The sequence below is a fragment of the Anolis sagrei genome, chromosome 1 (genome assembly GCF_037176765.1).
Source record: "Anolis sagrei isolate rAnoSag1 chromosome 1, rAnoSag1.mat, whole genome shotgun sequence".
NCBI lineage: Eukaryota > Metazoa > Chordata > Lepidosauria > Squamata > Dactyloidae > Anolis > Anolis sagrei.
Genome location: NC_090021.1, coordinates 64,568,845 through 64,591,015, shown reverse-complemented (window position 1 = coordinate 64,591,015; position 22,171 = coordinate 64,568,845). Strand labels below are relative to the sequence as shown.

At 37.8% G+C, this 22,171-nt stretch overlaps 1 protein-coding gene across 1 annotated transcript; it reads right to left on the bottom strand.

Annotated features, from left to right (window-relative positions):
- Window positions 1-2,877: 2,877 nt before the first annotated feature.
- On the bottom strand, window positions 2,878-17,173 carry SFT2D1 (SFT2 domain containing 1). Its single transcript, XM_060753714.2, has 8 exons — window positions 16,992-17,173; window positions 11,977-12,063; window positions 10,527-10,612; window positions 9,161-9,242; window positions 8,594-8,629; window positions 7,693-7,751; window positions 5,136-5,165; window positions 2,878-3,519 (listed from the first exon to the last, which is right to left on the bottom strand). The coding sequence occupies exons 1-8, from the start codon at window positions 17,052-17,054 to the stop codon at window positions 3,480-3,482; spliced, it is 483 nt and encodes a 160-aa protein (XP_060609697.1). The 5' UTR covers window positions 17,055-17,173; the 3' UTR covers window positions 2,878-3,479.
- Window positions 17,174-22,171: the final 4,998 nt, after the last annotated feature.

Genomic DNA, 22,171 nt, shown 5'->3' with positions numbered 1-22,171 from the left:
GTTCCAGAAGCATTCTCTCCTAATGTTTTACCCACATCTATGACAGGGATCCTCAGAGGCTCTGAGAATGCCTGCCATAGATGTGGGCAAAACGTCAAGAGAGAGTGCTTCTGAAGCACAGCCATACAGCCCAGAAAAACTTACAGCAATCCATTATTATTATGAAAACATTCCTGGAGTAAGTCAGGCCAGACACTGCTAATATAGATAAAGCCAGACCACCACAGAGCTAGAAGGCACTGTAAGAACTATCTACTCCCATTCCCTACCTTGCTACTGAGAGATGGATATTCAGCCTCTGTTTAAAGCAGAGATCCCCAAACTAAGCCCCATGGGCCAGATGCAGCCCTGGAAGGTCATTGACCTGCCCTCTGCCCTAAACTTGACATAGGGTTGCCTTAAGATTGAAACGTCTTGAAGGCCCACAATAACAACAGTCCTAATTAACTTGACCATCTCATCACTCAAAAGCAGCCCCAGACTTCCCATTGAAATATGGGTAAGTTTAGGTTGGTTAACATTGTTCTTCATTTTAAATATTGCACTGTTCTGTCAAACTATAGTCCAGCCTTCCAGCAGTCTGAGGGACTGTGAACTGGTCATTTTCTTAAAGGTTTGGGGATCCCTGGTTTAAAGACTGCCAAAGACCACCACTCTCTGAGAAGGTCTGTTCTGATGTCAAACACTTCTTATACTCAGGAAGTTCTTCCTAACATTTAGGAAAGGTTTTCTCTTGTCTAATTTGAATCTATTTGTTCTTGTTGGAATCTCCCAGAACAGCAGAAAACAAACCTAGTTCTTCCACAAGACATCCCTTCAGGTACTTAAATACTGACGATCATATCACCTCTCAATAGTTACTTCTCCAAGTTAAACATTCCCAGTTCTCCAAAACATTCCTCATATAAGTTGTTTCTGGACTTTTTATCATCTTGGTCATTCTCCCTTGGACACATTCCAGCTTCTTTGTCCTTCTTGATAGTTTTGGCACAGCTGTCCAGACTCTTTAGGTCATTTTGAATTCTGATCTTGTCCATAGCTACCCTTCCTAATTTGGTATCAACTACACATTTGATAAAGATGCTTCTTTATTCCATTTAGACAAATGTTGAACAACACTGGATCCAGGGCAGAATCCTGTGACTTAGGGGCTGAATCCAAAAATTGCATTGCAAAGGCCGCATCAGCTCGTTTCTTGGATATGCTTGAATTTATAATGGAAGGTTTGTATCATCGATCTGTGCTTTTGAAATAAGTAAGATTTTCATGTGGTACATTTTTCTTTTAACATTTAATGTTTCATTCATGTTTAAAAGGTTTTAATTTAAACACTGTTAAAATGTCTTAACTTTTTACGGGCAAGCAGAGTGAAGACAGATATATGGCATTCAGACTTGTGCGCTGAATTCGTTTCCTCTGTTTCCTTCGGTACTTCAGGAGCCCATAACAGTAATGAAAACTGACCAGCAATGAAAGCAGGTGGGAGCCAATCTCAGCTCTCATCTGCTTTTTGGCATCACAGGTTAATCTTTTTTATTAATCTCCCAGCAAACAAAAAGAAAGCCCTAATTCCCTGAAAACTATTACCAGTTACCTCTCCTCTCCCAGCAGGTCATAACTCTTCCTTACCTTATTTTATTTGACTACATTTATATGCCGTCCTTCTCACCCCGAAGGGAAGCCTCCTTAAAATGCCTTGTAAAGAGTGTGTGGCTGCTGGTGTGGCGCAGGCCCGGGAGAGAAAGTGTGTGTGCCTGCAGGCAGCACCTCTCCTCTAGAGTAGACAGCTTTAGGAATAAGAAGCCTCCTTAAAGTGCATGTGCCTGCCTGCAGCCGAGCACCTTTCCTCTAGAGTAGAAACAGGGGTAAGAATCCTCCTTAAAGCACGCACGCCTGCCTGCAACCAAACACCTCTCCTCTAGAGTACAAAAACAGCTTTAAGAACAAGAAGCCTCCTTAAAGTGCACACCTGCCTGCAATCGAGTGCCTCTCCTGAAGAATAGAAAGGTAAGAACTTGAAGCCTCCTTAAAGTGTGTGTGCCTGCTTACAGCGCCTTTCCTCTAGAGTAAGAAATAGCTTTAAGAACTTGCTTCCTTTAAATGCCTTGGAAAGAGTGCATGTGGCATGCAGGCCCAGGAGAGAAATTGTGCACACCTGCCTGCAGGGCCTCTCCTCTAGAGTAGAAAGAGCCTAAATGCCTAACATGAATGGAAGAAGAGCCTGGGAATCCCCCCCCCCCAAATAATTGGCCGATAGAAAACTGATCTTTTGGTACCCCAGAGTGAAATCTGATATCAGATATCTGCCGTCCCAAAAAATGAATTGAGGCCCCCACCAAAAGCAGGGACATGAAATGGATCAAAGTTTACCTGGATTGCACAAGCTTATTTTCCATGTCTCACAAACTAGAATTGATAGGGGAAAACAGGTGCTATTTTTTGAATCATCAGCATGACTCCACCATGGCTCAATGCTACAGAATCATAGAAGCTCTAGTATTACAAGGTCGGTAACCTTCTCTACCAAAGAGCACTGGTGTCTCACCAAACTGCAACTCCCAGGATTCCACAACAGAACCATGGCCATCAAAGGTGGTGTCCAGTGGCATTAATTCTACAGTGTAGATGTGCCCTTTGTTGGTATAACTAACATAAGTATGTGAGGTTTTTAACTCCATGTTTGCACATTGACAGACCATGGTTGCTACCAGAAACATGCAGCTAAGCTAAACATGCAAGAAGAGTATATGAACCCAAGAGCAGAAAGTTAGAATCCAGATGGGGTTTGGTGTGGAATTACCTGTAAGCTGAGATATCGCTTTAAAAATGGAAATGCTCTACTCTGTGTTGACTTCACAAACTAAAGGAGTACATCTATGGCATTTTAAAATAATTTTATTTTTTTCTGTAATCACTGATTTAATATATTATTCATAAGCACTTTTATTCAAGTATTTTTAAAGTATCACAATATACAAAGTTGGTATTTATAAAGTTTAACAAAAGAAAAGTTCACGTGTTTATTACGAGACATCTTACATGTTTCCATCCTTTCCATAGCATACCAGTTTAAGTATTTCAGAGAGCTCCATAGCTATATATTTAGTAAAATATGTAATTTTACAATGTTAAAGATCTTTGGGAAGCATATAACAAATAATGCATTAACAGGAAAGATAAATAGCAAAACCAAGACAAAATTATTTACATACATTTTACCTGGAGTCCAAATGCTACTTTTGAGAGTAAATTATGTTAGCAGAATCTGATCTAGCACTTTTGAGACCATTTTGAGAGGAAAATAAATGATTTATGCAGGTGTTGTGGGCAGTTTTGAAAATATATATATTCTGCTAGCATAATTTAATCCCCAATTGTAAAAGAAAATTTTTCACCATTTTGGGATCTGACACAAAAGAGTAAACTTGGAGAAATAAAATTGGCTTCTAATATCATTGAAAAGTTTCTCTTTGTTCCCTCTAACTTAGGCAGGATGTGAAGCATTTCATCACAGCATCCCTTTAAAAGAAAAATAAATACATCACTTCACCATGAGCTTTTATGCCATTTCCTAATGTGCAAATGTTTTATTAGCCTCAGTTATTATTCTAAAACTTATTTTTACACTAAACAATGTTTGTAAAAATCACATCTGGTTCCAATTTGCAAGAATTCTGAGATCTCAGACATTGATACTGGAATTGGTTTACCTTCAACATATTTTTCAGTAAGTGTCTGCTCACAAAAAAGTGGCTGTTTCCAAGGCCACAATCTTCAGAACACCCTCTTGGTAATAAGACTTACTAAATTTTATAGGATCCACTATAAGTTGAGCATCCCTTACTCAGAATTCCAAAATATCTTGAAATAAAAAATTATCCACATAAGATGGTTGAGATAATGACACCTTTGCTTTCTGATAGTTCACAATTTTTGGATCCACGGATTAAAAATATATATAAAATTACTTTGAGGTTATATGTGTAGAGTGTATATGAAGCATACATGATTTTTTTGTTTATATACTTGGATCCCACCTCCAAGATATCTCATTATGTACATATATGTAAACATAAGTACTCCAAAATCTGACATCCAAAACACTTCTGGTCTCCCTTATCCAAATTCCAAGCATTTTTGGATAAGGGATATTTAAACTGTACCAAGTATGGTATTCAAAGAAATTAAAAAGCAGCAACTTACTGGTCCGTACAAATAAATGTTACTTCTCTGACCTCTTACACATATTAAGGATTGCTAGAGAAATATTATGGGGAAGTGCTATGCATTCATTAGGCAAATCTAACTTTTGCTTGCAACTAACTACACTTTAAAACAGGCATGGGCAAACTTCAGTCCTCAGGGTATTTTGGTCTTCAACTCCCACAATTCCTAACAGCCACCAGGATGGCTGAGATTTCTCGGGGTTAAAGTCCAAAACATCTGGAGGACTGATGTTTGCTCATGCCTGCTTAAAAAAAAACACATAGTCTGGCAGCACTCTGTGCACTGGCATTTACAAACAGTAATATATCTTGTTAAAGTTTCAAAATGGCACCCTGTGATTTAAGAAAGGTACTACAGAAGATGGGCAGGTGGCTAATCCCAAATGGAGTTGGAGAGAATCAGATGTTCCACACCAATTCCCAACTTCACATAGGCTCCTTCTACACAGCCACACAATCCAGATTATCAAAGCAGATAATCCACATTATTGGCTTTGAACTGGATTATATGGGTCTACGCTTACAATCCAGTCCAAAGCAGATGATCAGGATTTTATATGGCAGTGTAGATGAGGCCAACGATGATACTGTAGGGCTATATCTTCCTTTACTTTCTACTAAGTACATTGGCTCAATTTCTTTTCTGGCAGAAAAGGCAGAATTAAGGCTGTCAGGGAGATGGGACATTCCTCCTGTAACAAAAAGGCTCAAAAAGGGGGACCCTCCATTCATTTATAGCCTCTTCAGGAGTGAATTGATTGTGGTGAATGTTTAGGTCCAGTTTAAGATTTGGTAGCAACAGGAACACACCATGTTTTAAAGCACACACGCACACACCTACCTAAAGAACCTTTCTGCAAAGGAATCTTTTTTTTTAAGAGAAAAGAAACCACAATTGTAGTGACTCACCTTGCATAAGGAATATATGACAGACTGTACCTGAAAGAGAAGGAGGAAAATGTAACATTCTAGGTCACTTATCCTGTTTCAGTCAACCTTCAAGGAAGTCATCATGTGCAACAACTCTTTAAGATTAACTATTCAGATTGTACATTTCAGGATGAAAGGGCTTTTAAAAGAACTTGATGTCCGGCCAAGAGTTTCTGATCTGGTCTCCATTTCAGATTTTGTTGCAAACACATTACTTGATCTCCCCCATAAAGGCACATAGGCTAGCATAATGCAAATACCAAACACACACAAACACAGCCAGAGAAAATAATACATTTTATTGATTTATAAACTTCATAAAAAGTAACTTAATCCAAGGAAAATCAATATGCAAATATTGCTCTGCCAGATAACTGCTCCTTCTCGATGGTTTCTGGGAAGCTGATAAGCAGAACTTGAAGGATAACCTCTCCCAAAAGTGTATTGTTGAAGGCTTTTATGGCTGGAATCACTGGATTATTGTAGCTTTTCCGGGCTGTATGGCCATGTTCTAGAAGCAGGAGAGAAAGCTTCTAGAACATGGCTATACTCTCCCAGAAGTGGCCTTCAGCAATGTATTCAGTGGCAGTCTCTCAACAATGAATATCCCCAGTCTCACATGTGAACATAATATAGTCTGTTTTCTTTACTTCCCTTTTTTCCTGTCTTCTAAATGAATGGATAATACCATGATTGATTGCAGCAAATCCCATGTATTACCTATTGTGTGATGTAGCATTGACTGTGTGCCTATTGCCAGCTTCTTTGGACCATCTCAAATTCTGCTATTATAAACAAGTTTTATTTATTCCATCTCCTATCTTATCAGCCTACTGTCCAGTTTCCTCTAAAAGGTGTAGACATTGTTTGTTTGGCATTAACTCGGACAACTGAAGATGCTTTTCCTCCCTAAACTGTTTCCAATTCCAATTTTGTGAGAAAAAGCAGCCAGAACAAATAAAATATTCTAAATCCATCTACAACAGAGATGTGTAGGAAGACATAATAGAATTGGTAGTATTAGTTTAAATATGTTTTCTATCAAAGAGTTTGCTTTTATTTTTATTTTTTTTTTACAATTGCTGCATATTATGACCTCAACTTTTTTTCTTGTTGGTACAACCAACAAATGAGTGAAGTATGTTGGTAGTGTGCCTCATTTGACACATGCTTACAGAATGCTTCTTACCTCCGGTCTCATATTGAGAACAGGAGTTCAGATGGGAGTGGAATACTAATCCTATATGAGACCGGGAAGCAACTGTGGGGATCCTCAATCCAAGGCCCCTTTCACAGAGCTGAATAAAATCCTAGATTATCTGCTTTGAACTTGAATATGTGGCAGTGTGGACTCAGATATACCAGTTCAAAGCAGATATGTGGGATTTTCTGCCATGATGTTCTGGGTTTTATGGCTGTGTGGAAGGGCCCTCATGTTCATCCCCTAAAGTGGAAGATGAGATTCGTAATGGGGAGGACTGAACTCTGGAGCATTGATAGGGCATATCAGCCCCACTGCAGACCAGATTAGGCCACAGGTCAGAGGTTCTCTTTGAGTTAAATGGAAGTTGTGGACACTTGTAAAAAATAGAATTGCATAAATCTTAACACTTGACCAACTATCATTGGGTGAAATAGAAAAAAAGAAGCAGGGCCAGGGTTATCTCAAAATGTTTATTTCTTATCAAAATTAAGTGGATTCAGGGCAGTATTTCTGATTTTTCTTTTCCAACCTTTGATTTGAAAAGGGATACTGTGATAGTATGGTTGGTTTGTAATAAAATAACACAACAAATTTTGAATTACTCAGTATCTCTACTTTTCACAAAGTATCATTAAAAGAGTTACTTTTTGAATAAAACAGGTACCAATAATTTTCAGATCTACATTCAGGGGCTGTTTTTCTGCAATGATACAGCCAATATATGCAACAGATACTGCTTTAAAGCTATCGGACATGTGTGGGAATGGCAGGTTTGTTCCCCAACATGACAAAGACCATCTGTATATTTATGCCCACTGACTACAACAGTGCCTTTCTTTTCTGGAAACTTGCCATGGCAAAACAACCAACAGCTCTGCTTCACGAAGGGCCACCTTAAGTAGCACTGCTATAAAATGTTCCAGAGCATATTTTGCAGAACAGATTGACTAAGTCTTTTGAGCCTTCCATAATCCCACCTTGAAGATATTCTAGAATTAAACTAATACCCTCCTCTCAATGGATATACAGTAAAGAAAAAGTGGTGAAAAAAGTGGTATTAGGAGGTAGGAGTTCTTTCTTATTATTTTCTCACACATATATGCAATTATTATTTAGTAGCACTCAGGATCAAAGACAACAAAATGTTAGAGGACCTTTTTGTGTCCCTTGTCATAAATGGAAGCAATACATTTTCAAAAGACCACAGTGCAATCATGATGGCAATAGCATCTCACTCCAATTGACATGACTTGCAATGCCATCTACCCTAACTACTTCCACAAAAGAACTTTGTGTTATGTTAAGAAATGATAAAATGTTTTAAACTCTTACCAGGTCATTGCCAAGAATTGCATAATGCAGAAAAGCAGGGCTAGCCCTCTCTTATGCCACTAAGGAACATGAGAAAAAACAAAAAAAAATATGTTGAATTTGGTTGGCATTAACATGTGTAATTAATAACTCCATAGCAGTAACTTTGATAATCTTTGTTTGGATGAGAACCAACACTGCTGCCTTTTTCCAGGAAAGGGCATTGAATTTCATGCCACCATAACACAAAACTGTGTACTGAAAACTGAAGCATACTGCACAGGCTCAACTAATTTCTAAAAAAAGATTTAATGATATGAACTCATGAAGTTGGTTTATTAGAGTTGAGCCTGTTGCTTCAAGTGCAAGCACGGGCAAACTTCGGCCCTCAGGGTGTTTTGGACTTCAATACCCACAATTCCTAACACTCCAAAACATCTGGAGGGCTGAAGTTTTCCCATGCCTGCTCTAGAGTGTAAACCTAAATATTCTATAGATTACATGTGCATCTACATTGTAGAATTAATGCTGTCCAACATCACTTTAATCACATTGGTCTTAATGCTATGGAATTCTAGGAGTCACAGCTTGTTTAACATAGATTTAGATGGGATACGAGAACTAAGTGTTCTTGGTTAAGGAAAGCTCATGATGCTTACTTCTAGATGCAGGTCTTTTAAACAGAAGAGTAAAGGATTTTTTTAACACTATGTTAAGGCACATATATCTATTTTCACTTTGTTTAAACACAAAGGATAAAAAACCCATAGCTTTAAGAGATTGCAATTTAAAAAAATCAGAGAAGGATCTTGATTTGTGTAACACTGAATCCTAGAATGGCAAGATTACAATTAGATATTAGACAAACAAATTTTACTGCCACAGCGTCTAATATGAAACACAAAATGTTAATGCTACTTACCCAGAACACAGCACATAAGGTGAGTATAAAAGAGAGCTGAAGAGGAAAAAGATATGTCAAATTGGCATTTATTTCAGATACAGATCCAATGTTACTTCAGAAAAATGCCATGTGCAAAATCAAACACATTTCTTTTATTTTCGAGGATGCATTGTTGTTTAATAGCGTTCTAGATTAATACATATGCACACCCCTATATATCCCTATTAGATCTCATGAAAGGAAAATTTCAATATCAAAAACATTAAGTACTTTTACTACATAAGTTATCAAGTCTGGATGATTTATTCTGCTCACAGCAAATATATTTGATAGTTTACCCCCCCCCCCCCCAGTCTTTCATGGTGTTATACAACATACCAAGGTTCCACTTCAAACTGTAAACCAACTGATTCTACAGAATAAGGATATTGTTTTTTGCCTTTCTTATTTCAAACATCTTCTCAGTCAATTATGACATCACACTCTAATATGAATTCCTATCAATTCCTAGTACTAACCTTGTTAGTATATTCTTAGGGATGTTATGTTTTCTTGCTTTCAGGGAGTGAAGGAGATTTCACTTACCAGCATGACAATTGTCACAATTAATCTTGTTGGCTCAAACATCTTTTTCAGCTGTTTCACAGGACCCATCAAGAAGCAAGTACTGCATTGGAGCAAAGGAAAGAATGACTATGTGTATTATTAATTGTCCAGAAGTAACTTGTGTTTGCACATCTTCATATTGCTTAAAGGACAGCTATGATCAGGGAGCGGAAAATGAAGTTATTTATTTATTTACTGTATTTATACCCAGCCTTTCTCAACCCCTTAGGGGACTCAAGGCGGCTTACATATATAGGCAACAATTAGATGCAAAAAACCCACCATATAATAAAAAAAAACATAATCATTAAAACAATCATCAAAACATAATAAAACCTTAAACCAATTATTTAAAATCACGTAATCCAATATAGTAGTCTGTGGCCATTCAGATTTGTCGTTGCACTATTCCATCTTTTCCTATCTCATGATTGCATGAAATTACAAATGAAAACTAAGAAGGACAAAAGAAGAACTTTTTTTTGGAGTAACAAAAATGTGAAAATAATTTAAGCATCCCATTCTTCCAGACAGAATAATGACAATAGAAATTGTTCATGCTGGGCAAGAATATTCAGGGATACTAAATCCCAATGAAACACAACATTTTATAAAGGATATGTCTTGTACCAATTCTTAGTGGAACTTCATTATAATTATCAACAATTTAAATTACTGAAACTGTATGCATACACATTAGTTACCAGAAAAATCATGAAAGGCTCATCTTGATAAGGAAATTGTTAACAAACTAAGGGCATACTATTGTCAATTGATATAACTTTTACCTTGAGACAATGAAATGGCTTTATAACGTTTCATGTGTCTGTCTGCAGTGCTGATACTAGTCCAAGTAAATTACTGCCAGAGAAATAGACATCTATCTATTAGTATAAATGTTTTACTGGGACAAGGCGAAACAGAGGGAAACAAAAAGTTGCTACTGGAGTAAACAATTAGATTTTGAAAATATGCATACATAGCCTTGCCCAAATTTATGTCCTTCATGTATGTGGATTACAACTTCCACTATCAATATGCAGCCAAGACAGTAATAAGAACTGAGGCCAACATATCTGAAGATCAATACACATGAACACAGATTTAAATGCATAAGCTAAATGGGATGGGAAGCTATAGTTATCTGGGCCTTATTTAATATAAGACCTATTTTCTCACTCCTCCACTTCTAGAACTTTCAGAGCACTTGCACAAGCCATTTTTAATTTTAGAGAGAGTTAAAGTGTTTATTATTTACACACTTTAAATAGTATCTTAATATTTATGACTGCAGATACACAATAAATGAACCATTTAAAAACATTAAAAATAAACAAAATCATACCTGGATAAAGCAGAAATATTCCCTAATGTGTAGAATACTGCAAAGAGTTTCATACCACCACCTGGGAGCCACAGCATTGCTGTCCCCTACACAAAGTAAAGCAGTTGCATACTTAACCTATGCAGAAAAGCCTTAGTAGAAGACAATAACATTTTTATCAAAGCAACACAGCAGCAAACTTTGAGCACACAGCTCTATTACCCTTTACTGGCAATTGGATATACTAAAGTTAACAAGCAACCTCTAAGAGTTTAGTGGCAAAAACTCTACATCCATGAGATCAATACAGGTGGTTTCCTTTATTCACGTCCAACAAAATATGGCATCTTATAAAAATTGAACATTACAATAGAATTAAACTATTTATGTGGCAAAACAATTCAAACATCCAGTTGAAGCTATTAAAAACAGTTAATCAATCTCAGGGTCCAGGCAGGCTTATACAGGGAGGTACAATCAGCCCAACAGCCTGGACTTCAGCCATATTGGGCTCTAAAGATATCATGGACATTATGAATTATGATTAGTCATTAGCAAGCACAGTGAGGTTTCAACAAAAACCAACTGGAATCAATGCCAGGACAAGATGAGGAACAAATAAGAATTGGGTACTGAATGTCAAAGCTTATGTTATATTTTAAAGCCAAGACATAACTGATGGAAAACGAGAATTGTTCAGTCAGGGTGTATACAAGTTTCATATAGATTGGAAAACAAGAGGTAAGTTATTTCAATAGAGGGAACAAAAGCCCCAACTTTAATCAAGACCTAATGTTCCTCTAATACTGCACCCATGACATCTAGATCTTTCTCAGCTTCAGAATGCCCTGGATGAATTAGTTTTTTCCCTTGGTATATTCATAAATATTGCATTATTTACAGTCCTCAAATAAATCTTCTATTTTGAGGAACTACTCGTAAAGGTGAATCCAACAGAGTTATCATGCTAATTTCTTAGCCTTCTCTATGAGGTTCAATAGACTTGAGTTTTGCTGCGTTCTTCCTTTGCATTTATTGATGTAGACTTCCTCACTAACCCTCATAGACTTGATTTCTAGTATTTCAAGGTAAGGTAATATATGGAAAAGGCAACGGATATATTTTCAAGTGAAAACGATTTGCATACCAACCACTGTCATACACAATTCATGGTCACACTCTCCAGGAGGAGAACATTTTTGAATGGTCTATTTCCCACATAAAACACTCCCTGCTGGCCTGGGGCAGAGAGATTCTGTCGTAAGAAACATTAAAACATACACTGTCTTATTTTCATTCTGGAATGGTAGAATGCCATGAACACGTTCTCTGATTAACAAGTAGGCAGACTTTTTTTAACCCGAGGAACACGAATCTGTGCAACATTGTTCCATGAACAGAAAGGTAAAGCAGGTACATATAAATTCAAAACACCTTTTTCATAAGCTCAAAATTGTATTTATTTACTTACAAGAATAGAACACAATATGCCACTTGCAAAACAGATGGCAAACCATTTCACCCGGGTACTAAAACTAAGAGATGACGAATCAAGTACCTTCGGATTAAAAAAGAAGGAAGAGGATATTAGAGTTTATCAAAAGAATAAATTATCAAGACTTTACCAATGCCGGAATCATGGTGGTCAATGTAAATCCCAATACAAACATATTCCTCTTATCTGAGAATGATTCAAACAAAGTTCCAAGTAAGGAGGTCATCTCTGCTAGCCAGATGGTTTTCAGAGAACACACAGCATGCCCAGATTGTGCCAATACGAGAAAGCTTTTTCATTTCATTACAATGGAATGAAGCTATGCAAGATAGTAATTTAAATGATGCTGATAGTGAGAGCACACATAGTATTTAAGAGGAAATCTTCACATCTAGTAACATTGTTTTCTCTTTTGTTACAGTTCCTTCTCTTCAGTTATACTAGTTTTCAAAGTTATCTCCACCTAACATTTTTCTAATTAGCAACCTGAAAGCATTCTGTCCTTGAGGCACATCACATGCTGGCAGGGGCTGGAAGAATATGTAAAATAATATCCCTGTATCCACAGAGAAACACACCAGGCCAAACTGTGGTTATGTGAAACTACAGATGCAACTGAAGGTCATTACAGCCGACCCTCCATATTTGTGGTTTTGACTTTTTTGCAGATTTGATTATTCAAAGATTTGAATAAAATGTTCTCTTAATGAACATTTTAGATTCTCCATTACAATTCTACGCTCAGCTTCCAGAAGTTCACCAGAGTAATGCTGGAGGACCTCTTGGGTAAAATAAACAAATAAAAATATATTTATTGAGTTTATATAATGGTAATAGACAATAAATACAATGTAAAACCAGCAATTTTTCACTTTCATATGGGTTCTATGCCCCTAAGCCCAGCAAATGTGGACAACGGACTATACATTATCTCGTTTCTGGTTTCCTATATACCACACAATTATGGTGGAGGATCAAGAGATTCCTAGAGAAATACTCTCTGTAGGAATTGCTAGGTCTTCCAACACAAGTCTATGGTAACTTCCTGGGGAAACATAAAAATAGTAGTAGGATTATCCAGAAGATCTAGAAAATCACTAGGTATGAATAAGTGAAACCACAAATATGCGTTCCCAAGCATATGCATATATACACACATACTCTACCTCTCTCTCCACATAAATATCTTTCTGCTCCATCCAGCTTAGTGATCATTCCCCTCTCTCATTTCTAACCACTGAGAGCTGTTCACAACTGTTTCAGAAGGCAAACTTTTTACACTGGTCTCAGAGGCAAGGAACGACCACCTACCCATTTTGAAGTGAATATCATCAGTGAATACATGTAAGCAAAGACCAACTTATGTTGCACCCATTCTAAAATAGATGTTTTTGCTTTTCAAAAGGGTGACAAATATGTTCAGCTAAGAAGTTGGAACTTTACTAGGCAAAACATTTTATTTTTATTGGAAAAGCAAGCATTCTTCTTTGCTTTGAGCCTTGAGCAAGTTGCAAACTCGGACAGTCAGAAATCACAAAAAACAAGATCAGTCAGATGGGCACAATGAATGATTCTTCACGTGTTTTAAAATGAGCCATTTCCTGGAGGCAGGAGTTATATTCCAAGGGGAATGAAAAAGACCTATAGTCTTTTTCCTTCCCATCAACCCTGCATCTAAGTAGGAACTGGCATGCCATGTGTATAATGCTTGAGCTCAGTTTTCCCTGCAATTAATTATTTTATGTCAGTTTAAGATATTATAAATTTTATCTAAGGAACATACAATTTTAGACAGGCATTAAAATATACAATATTTAAACTTTGGATACATAGTATAGAGTAGATACATCAGTGTTTTAATCACTAGTTCACTGACAAACCCAAGTAAGTGAAAACTGTGTAGATCCATTTGTCTTCCTCTTCATGCTAAGGGATGCTATACTGAAAGGAGATACCGTAGTAGTATCAGCTCTAGCCAGTATCTACCCTTAATTATTCCAACTCTTATAAAAAAACTAGACATTGTTCTGGACATTAGCCCGATTACTAAAGACAAACTTAGAATTATCTTGCCTTTTTACAGGAACGAATAATTAAAGCTTTCAAAATATTAGATAATCTATCTTACCTTTCCTGATCCAAATCTTTATCCTTTTATGGATAGCAAGGAGGGAAAAATTAACAATTCAAAACTAATACAAAGTGAGACAGAGGAAATCATATTTCAAAGCACATATTTTGAAAAACTGAGTTTTGCCTTATTTAAATATCTAGAAACATTACACAAAACCATGCATTTTTTTTTTTAAAAATAACCATGACCAAGCCCATTTTCTGGCAGGAATGATCACATGACATGCTGGCCCTGGTCACCTTCCACCAACCAGTTTGGGCCACTCCCTAACTTTCCCCCCAGCTCCAATGCAAAGGTGCTTGTTGTGGACAGCCAAACAGGAAAACAAAACCTAAAAGACATCTTAATCTTCAGCTAGAACATGGAGTGAAAAGCCTTTTGAAATATTTAGTAATGTCTTTATTTGTGTTATTTATTAACAATACTATAGCATCATAAACAGTATACAGAAATAAAATATAAGAAATAAAACTATAATATGCATAAAACCTTTTCCATGTTGTTTTTTAAAAAGTTATCAAAACATCAGATGCCATTGTGACTTTTGGCCCACCCTTTATAAAGCAATGTGTTCTTTCACCGAATTGTGAAGTATGAAAGCCCCTACTTCATGTTCTTCATGTTTTCTATATCATCCCTCATATGTTGCACTTAACCCCTCAATTAAATCTTCTATTGTTGAAGTCTTTCACTAGGTTGCTGTGAGTTTTTCAGGCAGGCTTAACATTAGGAGAATATGCTGCTGGAACATGGCCATACAGCAACCCAAACATTATAATCACAGTGGTTCCCAACCTTTGGTCTTCCAGGTATTTTGGACTTCAGCTCCCACAATTTCTAACAGCTGATAAGCCGGCTGGGATTTTAAAGAGTTGAAATCCAAAACACCCAAAGGACCAAAGGTTGCTAAAGTCTCTGGTGAAGGAAAACAATTACACTTCCACTGTATATCCGAATCCAAGCAAAGAAATTGCTCACCTTTATATCAGAACATCCATGTTCTGAACTACACTCGTAGAAACCCATAGGAAGCATGGATTCTCAAAAGTTAAAAAGATTATGTAAACCCTGGCACAAAATGAAAACCTAACCTCTTTCTTTTATATGCAGCAAAAAAAGAAAAGGTTATCAATATAATAACTTTTAATGTTCATATGTTTATTTTTTAAATTATAAGTTGCTTTAAAATACCATATTTTCCTCCATTCTAAGATGCTATTGATTGTATGCAGCACACTAATTTCAGTACCACCAACTGAAAAAAGTTTTATTTACATAAATTAAAAAGTATATGTGATTCTAATACAGGCCCCAATTTTAGAGGTGTTTATATGGAGAAAAAGGCACATCTTAGAAATTATGAAATACAATATTAAAAAAATAACTTCCATATTTACTTATATTAAACATTTTTCATAGTTTTAATATGTATTGTTGTCAATATGCTGTTAGTCACCTTTAATTCCCACAATTAATGGAAATGTGGAAAAATAAACAATCAATATCAGGCTCCAACTGTAACTTAGACCTCTATTCCACACTCCCTTCTTTGCTATCATCCTTAGTAAAATTTCTTCCTTTGACAAAATAGTTACTACCATGTGCCATCCCACTTTTTCTCTTGATAAGAATTATTATTGATTAAAAAGAGGCGATAATTTACTGGGTCTCATTACAGATAAAGTGGAGTGTAAAAATCAACTTTAACGGATAGAGAGTACAGCCCCATCTACACTGGCATATAATGATTGAAGCTACACTATATAGACAGTATTGACTCATATAATGCAGTTTAGGAGTTCCTGGTGGCACAACAGGTTAAACCACTGAGAGCTTGCTGACCAAAAGAGTGGCAGTTTGAATTCGGGGAGCGAGGTAAGCTCCTGCTGTTAGCCCCAGCTTCTGCCAACCTAGCAGTTCAAAAACATGAAAATGTGAGTAGATCAATAGGTACCTTCTGTGGGAAGGTAACAACGCTCCATACAGTCATGTAGGCCACATAACCTTGGATGTGCCTACAGACAATGCCCCCAGAGTTGGGCACAACTAGACTTAATGTCAATGGGAAACCTTTTACCTTTACTTAATACAGTTTAATGGCACTGAACTGCATTATATGAATCTACATTGCCCGTATATAATGCCATTTCAAACTGCAGTATATGGCAGTATAGATTGCGAGTTTTCGGGCTGTATGGCCATGTTCCTGTAGCATTCTCGCCTAACGTTTCACCTGTATCTGTGCCTGGTATCTTCAGCGGTTCCTTTAGGCAATGCCTCCTAAATTTCAATGGGATTTATTTTATTAAACTAGATTATTTGAGTCTACACTGCCATATAATGCAGTTCAATAGTGTTGAAGTGAATTATGAAACTGAATTAAATGGCAGAGTAGGTGGGACCTTGCTTTCTCTTTCTATTGATTTTTATACAATCAACTTCAGTTAACTTCAGGGAGGAGGAAGAATTATAAAGATGAATAAATATACCAATACATATAACACAGAACTAAAGTTAAACTTAAGTTAAATCATCATGCTAAGCACTATACTAAAAAACACACCATACCATAAGTTGGCTCAAACTTTCAGGTAAATAAACTTGCTAAGAACCGTAATCCAATGTTAATACGTCGTTAAGATCTTTGTTGCCCAAAATCTGGGAAGAACCGCAACCTCAGCGAAACCTGGCACAGGGAAATGATTTGAAACCTGTTTTGAATTATATGTTTAGCTGATGTAATGGGCACGACTCTGGTGATCTTGCAGGCCAAAAAAGGCACCAATGAAATACTCGTAGATGTGACTCGGGGGAGACCCGGAGGCGGCGGAGGAAGCAGGCCCCTTCCCTGCCTCACCTGCGACGTCAGCCCCTGCTCCTCGTCGTCCTGCCCACTCAGCACCCGCCGGAGCTTCTCCATTGCCGCCGAGAAGGGCGCCCCCCTTTCCTCCCGCGAGGGCTTGGCTTCGCCGTCTCTGCCTTCACTCGCCCCGTCAGGAAACACCAGACCGGAAGCCAGCAGTCGAGGAAAACACCTCACTTCCGGTCCAGTTAACCAACCATCCATAGCCTTCCTCCGCCGCCATCTTGACTCCGCCCCTCTTCCCTTTCTCGCCCTCGAGAACCACCTGCTGGCCACGCCCCCTTCGAACTCCCGTTGCCTCCCAGGCTGTATGTAGAGAAAGGGTAGCCGCGTTCTACATATACATTTCCGGTTTCTGATGGGCGAGGAAGAGATAACGGGACACAGTGTGGGCGACTCTCCTTCTCCAAGGGTCTCGTGCCTTTTTCAGTTTTGCTGTTTCGCTTTCGGCGCAGAAACTGATTTATTCCTCATATTTCCCAGTATTGCAGGGTTCCCCTCTCGTTGAATCACAGGGCGCGTCTATTTATTTTATTTTATTTATAGCTTTTATATTCCGCCCTTCTCACCCCGCAGGGGACTCAGGGCGGATTACAATGTACACATACATGGCAAACATTCAATGCCATAGACACACAACACATAGACAGTCAAAGGCTATTTAACATTCCAATTTTCTGGCCACCAGGAGATCTATTGCTTCACCGTCATCTGCGACTGATGAAGTATTCAGCATTCCCTGCATGCTTTTGCTGATGATTTTTTTTAATGGCCTCGTAAATTTTGTTAAATTAGCCTCCCCACACATAGGTGGTACCTAGATTTCCTACTTGACAGATGCAACTGTCTTTCGGGTTGCAAAGGTCAACAAGCTACACAATTGGCCGGAAGCTCACTCCAACCCGGGCTGGCTTCGAACTCATGACCTTTCGGTCAGTAGTGATCTTAATGCAGCTGACACCCAGCCAGCTGCGCCACAGTCCCAGTGCAGTCTACACAGTAGAATTACTGCAGTGAGATACCACATGGACACAATGCTATGGAATCCGAGTTGTAGTTTGCCGAGACACAAACAAGGCTGAAGACACTGGTTTAACACTGCACCTCCCGATTTCAGACCATGGACTCGTGGCAGGTAAAGGGGGGTAAAGCTGCATTCCTTCTTGCAATGTAGATGCACCTATTGGAAGAGACCACACTTTGCCATGTCCACGTATGGCTTTATGGATAGATATAGATATCCTCCCTCTCTCTATATACACATACATAATCATACTTTGCCATGCCCACATCTGGCTTTATGGATATGGATATTTCTCTCATATATATATATGTGTGTGTGTGTGTATGTGAAATAAAACCAACTTTATTTGTGAGGGTTGAATAAAGTACTCCTCCCATCATGGCAGTTAAGGAAGTGGATTTGTAATTCACAAAAAAGTCAACTAATCTCAATGGTGCTATCACACTTTTGTGCTCTTCTGTAATTTTTTTTAGTATCTAAGGAAATTCTAACCAAAGAATTTGCAATTTCTCTGTTATATCTACTATAAAGTAAGGGTATGCAAATGCATTGTAGCATGTGCTACATATTCATTTTCCATACATACATAAATGCATAATTTTGCAGCGCAAGTAAGATCTTGGAAGTGGCTTTGTATGCAGTCAGGAGTATGATATAGCAGAACCAGAGGAATTGCAGCTAGGACTGAAAATTGTTTCCATGCTGTTGCTTATACAACTATAATAGATTAATGATGAGTTTACATTTGCTTCAAATGCCAATTTTCACAGGTTTGCCACCTATTTTTAGAGTTAGTTATGAGGTGTTCCGGAGATTCCAGCAGGCAAGTCAGATACAGGCAGTCCCAGGCCCATAGCCAGGATTTCGATTTGAGGGGGGGGGGGGATTTTTTAAGGGGGGGGGGGTTCGGGGGAGCTGAGTTTCGGGGGGGGGCTGAGTCTGAGTGAAAGAGGGTCTACTGTAGCAAACCTTTTGTATCATTACCCCAATACCACCATGCATATGGGATATATTGAGTATGGTGATCAGATCATGATATGAATAAACCTAACAGTTTAAATAATGCACCAGTAAGGCCTTTTCACCATGAGAATTTCGGGGGGGGGGGGGGGGGGGGGGCTGAAGCCCCTCAAGCCCCCCCCCCCCCCGGCTACATGCCTGGGCAGTCCACAAGTTACAAACAAGAGAGGTTCTGTAGGTTTGTTCTTAAGCTTAATTAGTATGTAAGCTGGTACAGGTCCATTTTTAAGTGCAACTCCTGTATGCATATATGCATGCTTTAGGTAGCATAGGGAAAGGCTAACACTCCTGAGGTGCTTGTTTTGCTGTCTGTGCCCTTATTTAGAAGATTTCACCTCACTTTCTGTCCCTGTGATAATTGGATTTTGAAAAATTTGGCTTGTTATGGAGACAAGGATTGATGAAAGCTTGAGTGGAAGTACCTTTTTCTCACAATAACCCTTCCAGGAGTGAATTTCTCTTCCTGGAGGGAGATTTCTCTTCCTGTTGTCTCACCCATGTTCTTAACTATGATTCATTTGTAAACCAGATGTTTGTAACTCGGGGACTGCCTGTATAACACTGAACACATACTGTACCATTCTTGGGAAATTGGTGGAGAAAAGACCAATTTTTCAGTCACCTTTAAAGTATTTATATCATATAGATGCTGGAATATGTAATGCAGCAAGGAGTAAGAATGCTCACACCAGGATATGCAATTCGTAGAACAAAGAAGCACACCTTCCACCATGTTTAGAATCGAGAATTGAGAAACATAATTTCTAGGCAGAAAATTCTACTTTAACTCTAATACAGCACACTGCCCTCCTTTCAGACTTCTGTTTTTTTCTATTTCTTTAATCATAAAAAAAATCAGCACGGATAGTCAGCAAGAGTTAAAAATGTACTGAATTTGGGTCAGTTCCTACAGCAAAGTTGCTCCATCTGTCCTACGTTTAATTTCCCATTTTTTAAAAATGAACTAACAGCAGGTGAAGATTAGTAGGCATGTTGCCATAGTTACCTGCAAAAAGAGCTGGAAGGGAGCAGGCCGTATGGGATGCAAAGTGAACCAAGAGACTAAAGAGAAAGGGAGGCCTGCCAGCAGAAATGCAAGCACAGCTACATGCCAGAAATGAGGGAGGAAATGGCAATACTATGGCTATATCATAATTGTTTGAATTCTGACATACACGCTATGAGGTCATGGCATCTCCAATATTTTGCTACTGTGCTCATTTCATTAATAAATGATTTCAATTGTAACACAATTAGGAATTGAGACACCTATCACTGTAAATCACTATAAGCAAGAGAAGAAATGATTAAATCTAAAATTAAATTAAAATGGCAATCTATGACAGTAAGATTTTTTTTAAAGATTGCCTGGCTGAAAGTTTCATCCAGTCAGATGGAGACATGTCTTCATTCTTCTCCATCCAGTCAGGCATTCATCTTAGTTAACAATATGTTAATTAAATCTACATCCATCTGCATATCACCCCAACAGGATTGTCCCCGACACACTTTTATAAACCTAGAGTGGGATAGGGGTGAGCAAGAGATGACCATGCCTGCCATCCCAGCCTTTCACATGGTGTTTTGGCAAGACAGGCAGTCCCAGAGTTACAAACATCCAACCTACAAATGACTCAAAGTTAAGAACAGGGGTGAGACAACAGGAAGTGAGAGAAATCTACCCCTAGGAAGGAAAATTCATTCCTGAAGGTTTTCATGGGGAAAAGGTTTCTCCACTGAAATTTTATCACCAAGGTTTGTTTCACAATAAATTCTTCAACATCTGATTATCACAGGGACAGAAAGTGAGAAGAAATCTAAATAGGGGCACAGAAAGCAAAACAAACAACAAAGGGATGTTAACCATTCCCTATGCTATCCAAAGTTTTTAAAAATGGAGTTACACTTAAAATATGTACCTATTCTGACTTACATACAAATATAACTTAAGAACAAACCTATAGAACCTATCTTGTTCATAACCTGGGGACTGTCTGTATTATAAATGAGCATTAATTAGTAATAATACAGATTACATGGTTTAAATATCTAGGAGATCATTTACCAAATAGTAGTTTACCAATGCATGCATGTAACCACTTACTAAATATCTTGTATGTAAGCACTGCCACTTGAGGAAGGAGCCTCAATGTGATTCTTTGGACTTTTGATAACCTGCACTTGTATGGTAACACTACAGAGGAGAACATGAAATTAATGTCTTCTAGTCTCAGTTTCCTCCCATCAAGTCTCTCTCATGGGGTGGGGAAATCATCCAGCTGTAGTTCACCTAAGTTACAGATCGTATTTGTGTCTTGTTTCCCCTTATTCTTTCTTAAGGCCAAGGTGATGTTTAATCCTTTCCTGCAAGCTTGCGATCTATAATCTTGTCTCAATTATTTCTATTAATGTTAAGCCTCAATAATCTCCCTGTTTTCTTGAACATCTTGAAAAAAACCCAGTACTTTCTATATTGGCTCAGTGGTATCATCAGGCAACTAAATGTTAATCAAATTTAAGAGTGTTATTTCATGCAGCTTGCTATGTGACCTGTTTGTATGGAATGTCCCTAAAGAAAGGATTTACATGACATAAATAACTACAAACGATACATATTTTGAGGAAAGGCATGATAATTAAATTGTAATCAAAGGACCATTTAATCAGGGCAAAAGAAAATCTATGGTATTAATCTATGGCTTTAAGTAGATTCTTTAAAAAAAACTGAGGCCACATCAGCTGTTCTCAAACCATGAGGGGGCACACTATGCCTAGAAAACAAGCAGTCATGGAAATGAAGATAATTCCAAAGGAGTGTACGCCATTTCCACAATTTAAAAACTGGGAAAAACACTTTAGAGTGATACCGTATGTCTTCAAAATGCCATGTCAATTGGACCAAAATCTAATGTGAGATTTCATTAGTATAAACAATTGACACACATATACCCACACATCAGCCTTTCATATATCCTCAAAATCTACAGAAGGCCAGAAAACCTGGAGCAAAATTTCAAGTAACACAGAAGGAGGATTAGATTTAAGGCAAATAAATTATCAGTCTGTGCTACTCTATCATTTCATGATAAAAATCTTTAACAAGGAACGATAATAAAGCTTGACAAATCAA

Bases quoted from the DNA above. Each gene is read 5' to 3' on its own strand.
- SFT2D1 (XM_060753714.2), bottom strand. From the start codon at position 17,054: ATGGAGAAGCTCCGGCGGGTGCTGAGTGGGCAGGACGACGAGGAGCAG. The intron at 12,064-16,991 runs GTGAGGCAGGGA...TTTAATCCGAAG, and splicing joins AGCAGGGGCTGACGTCGCAG to GTACTTGATTCGTCATCTCT. The intron at 3,520-5,135 runs GTGAGTCACTAC...TTTCTTTTAAAG, and splicing joins TCATATATTCCTTATGCAAG to GGATGCTGTGATGAAATGCT.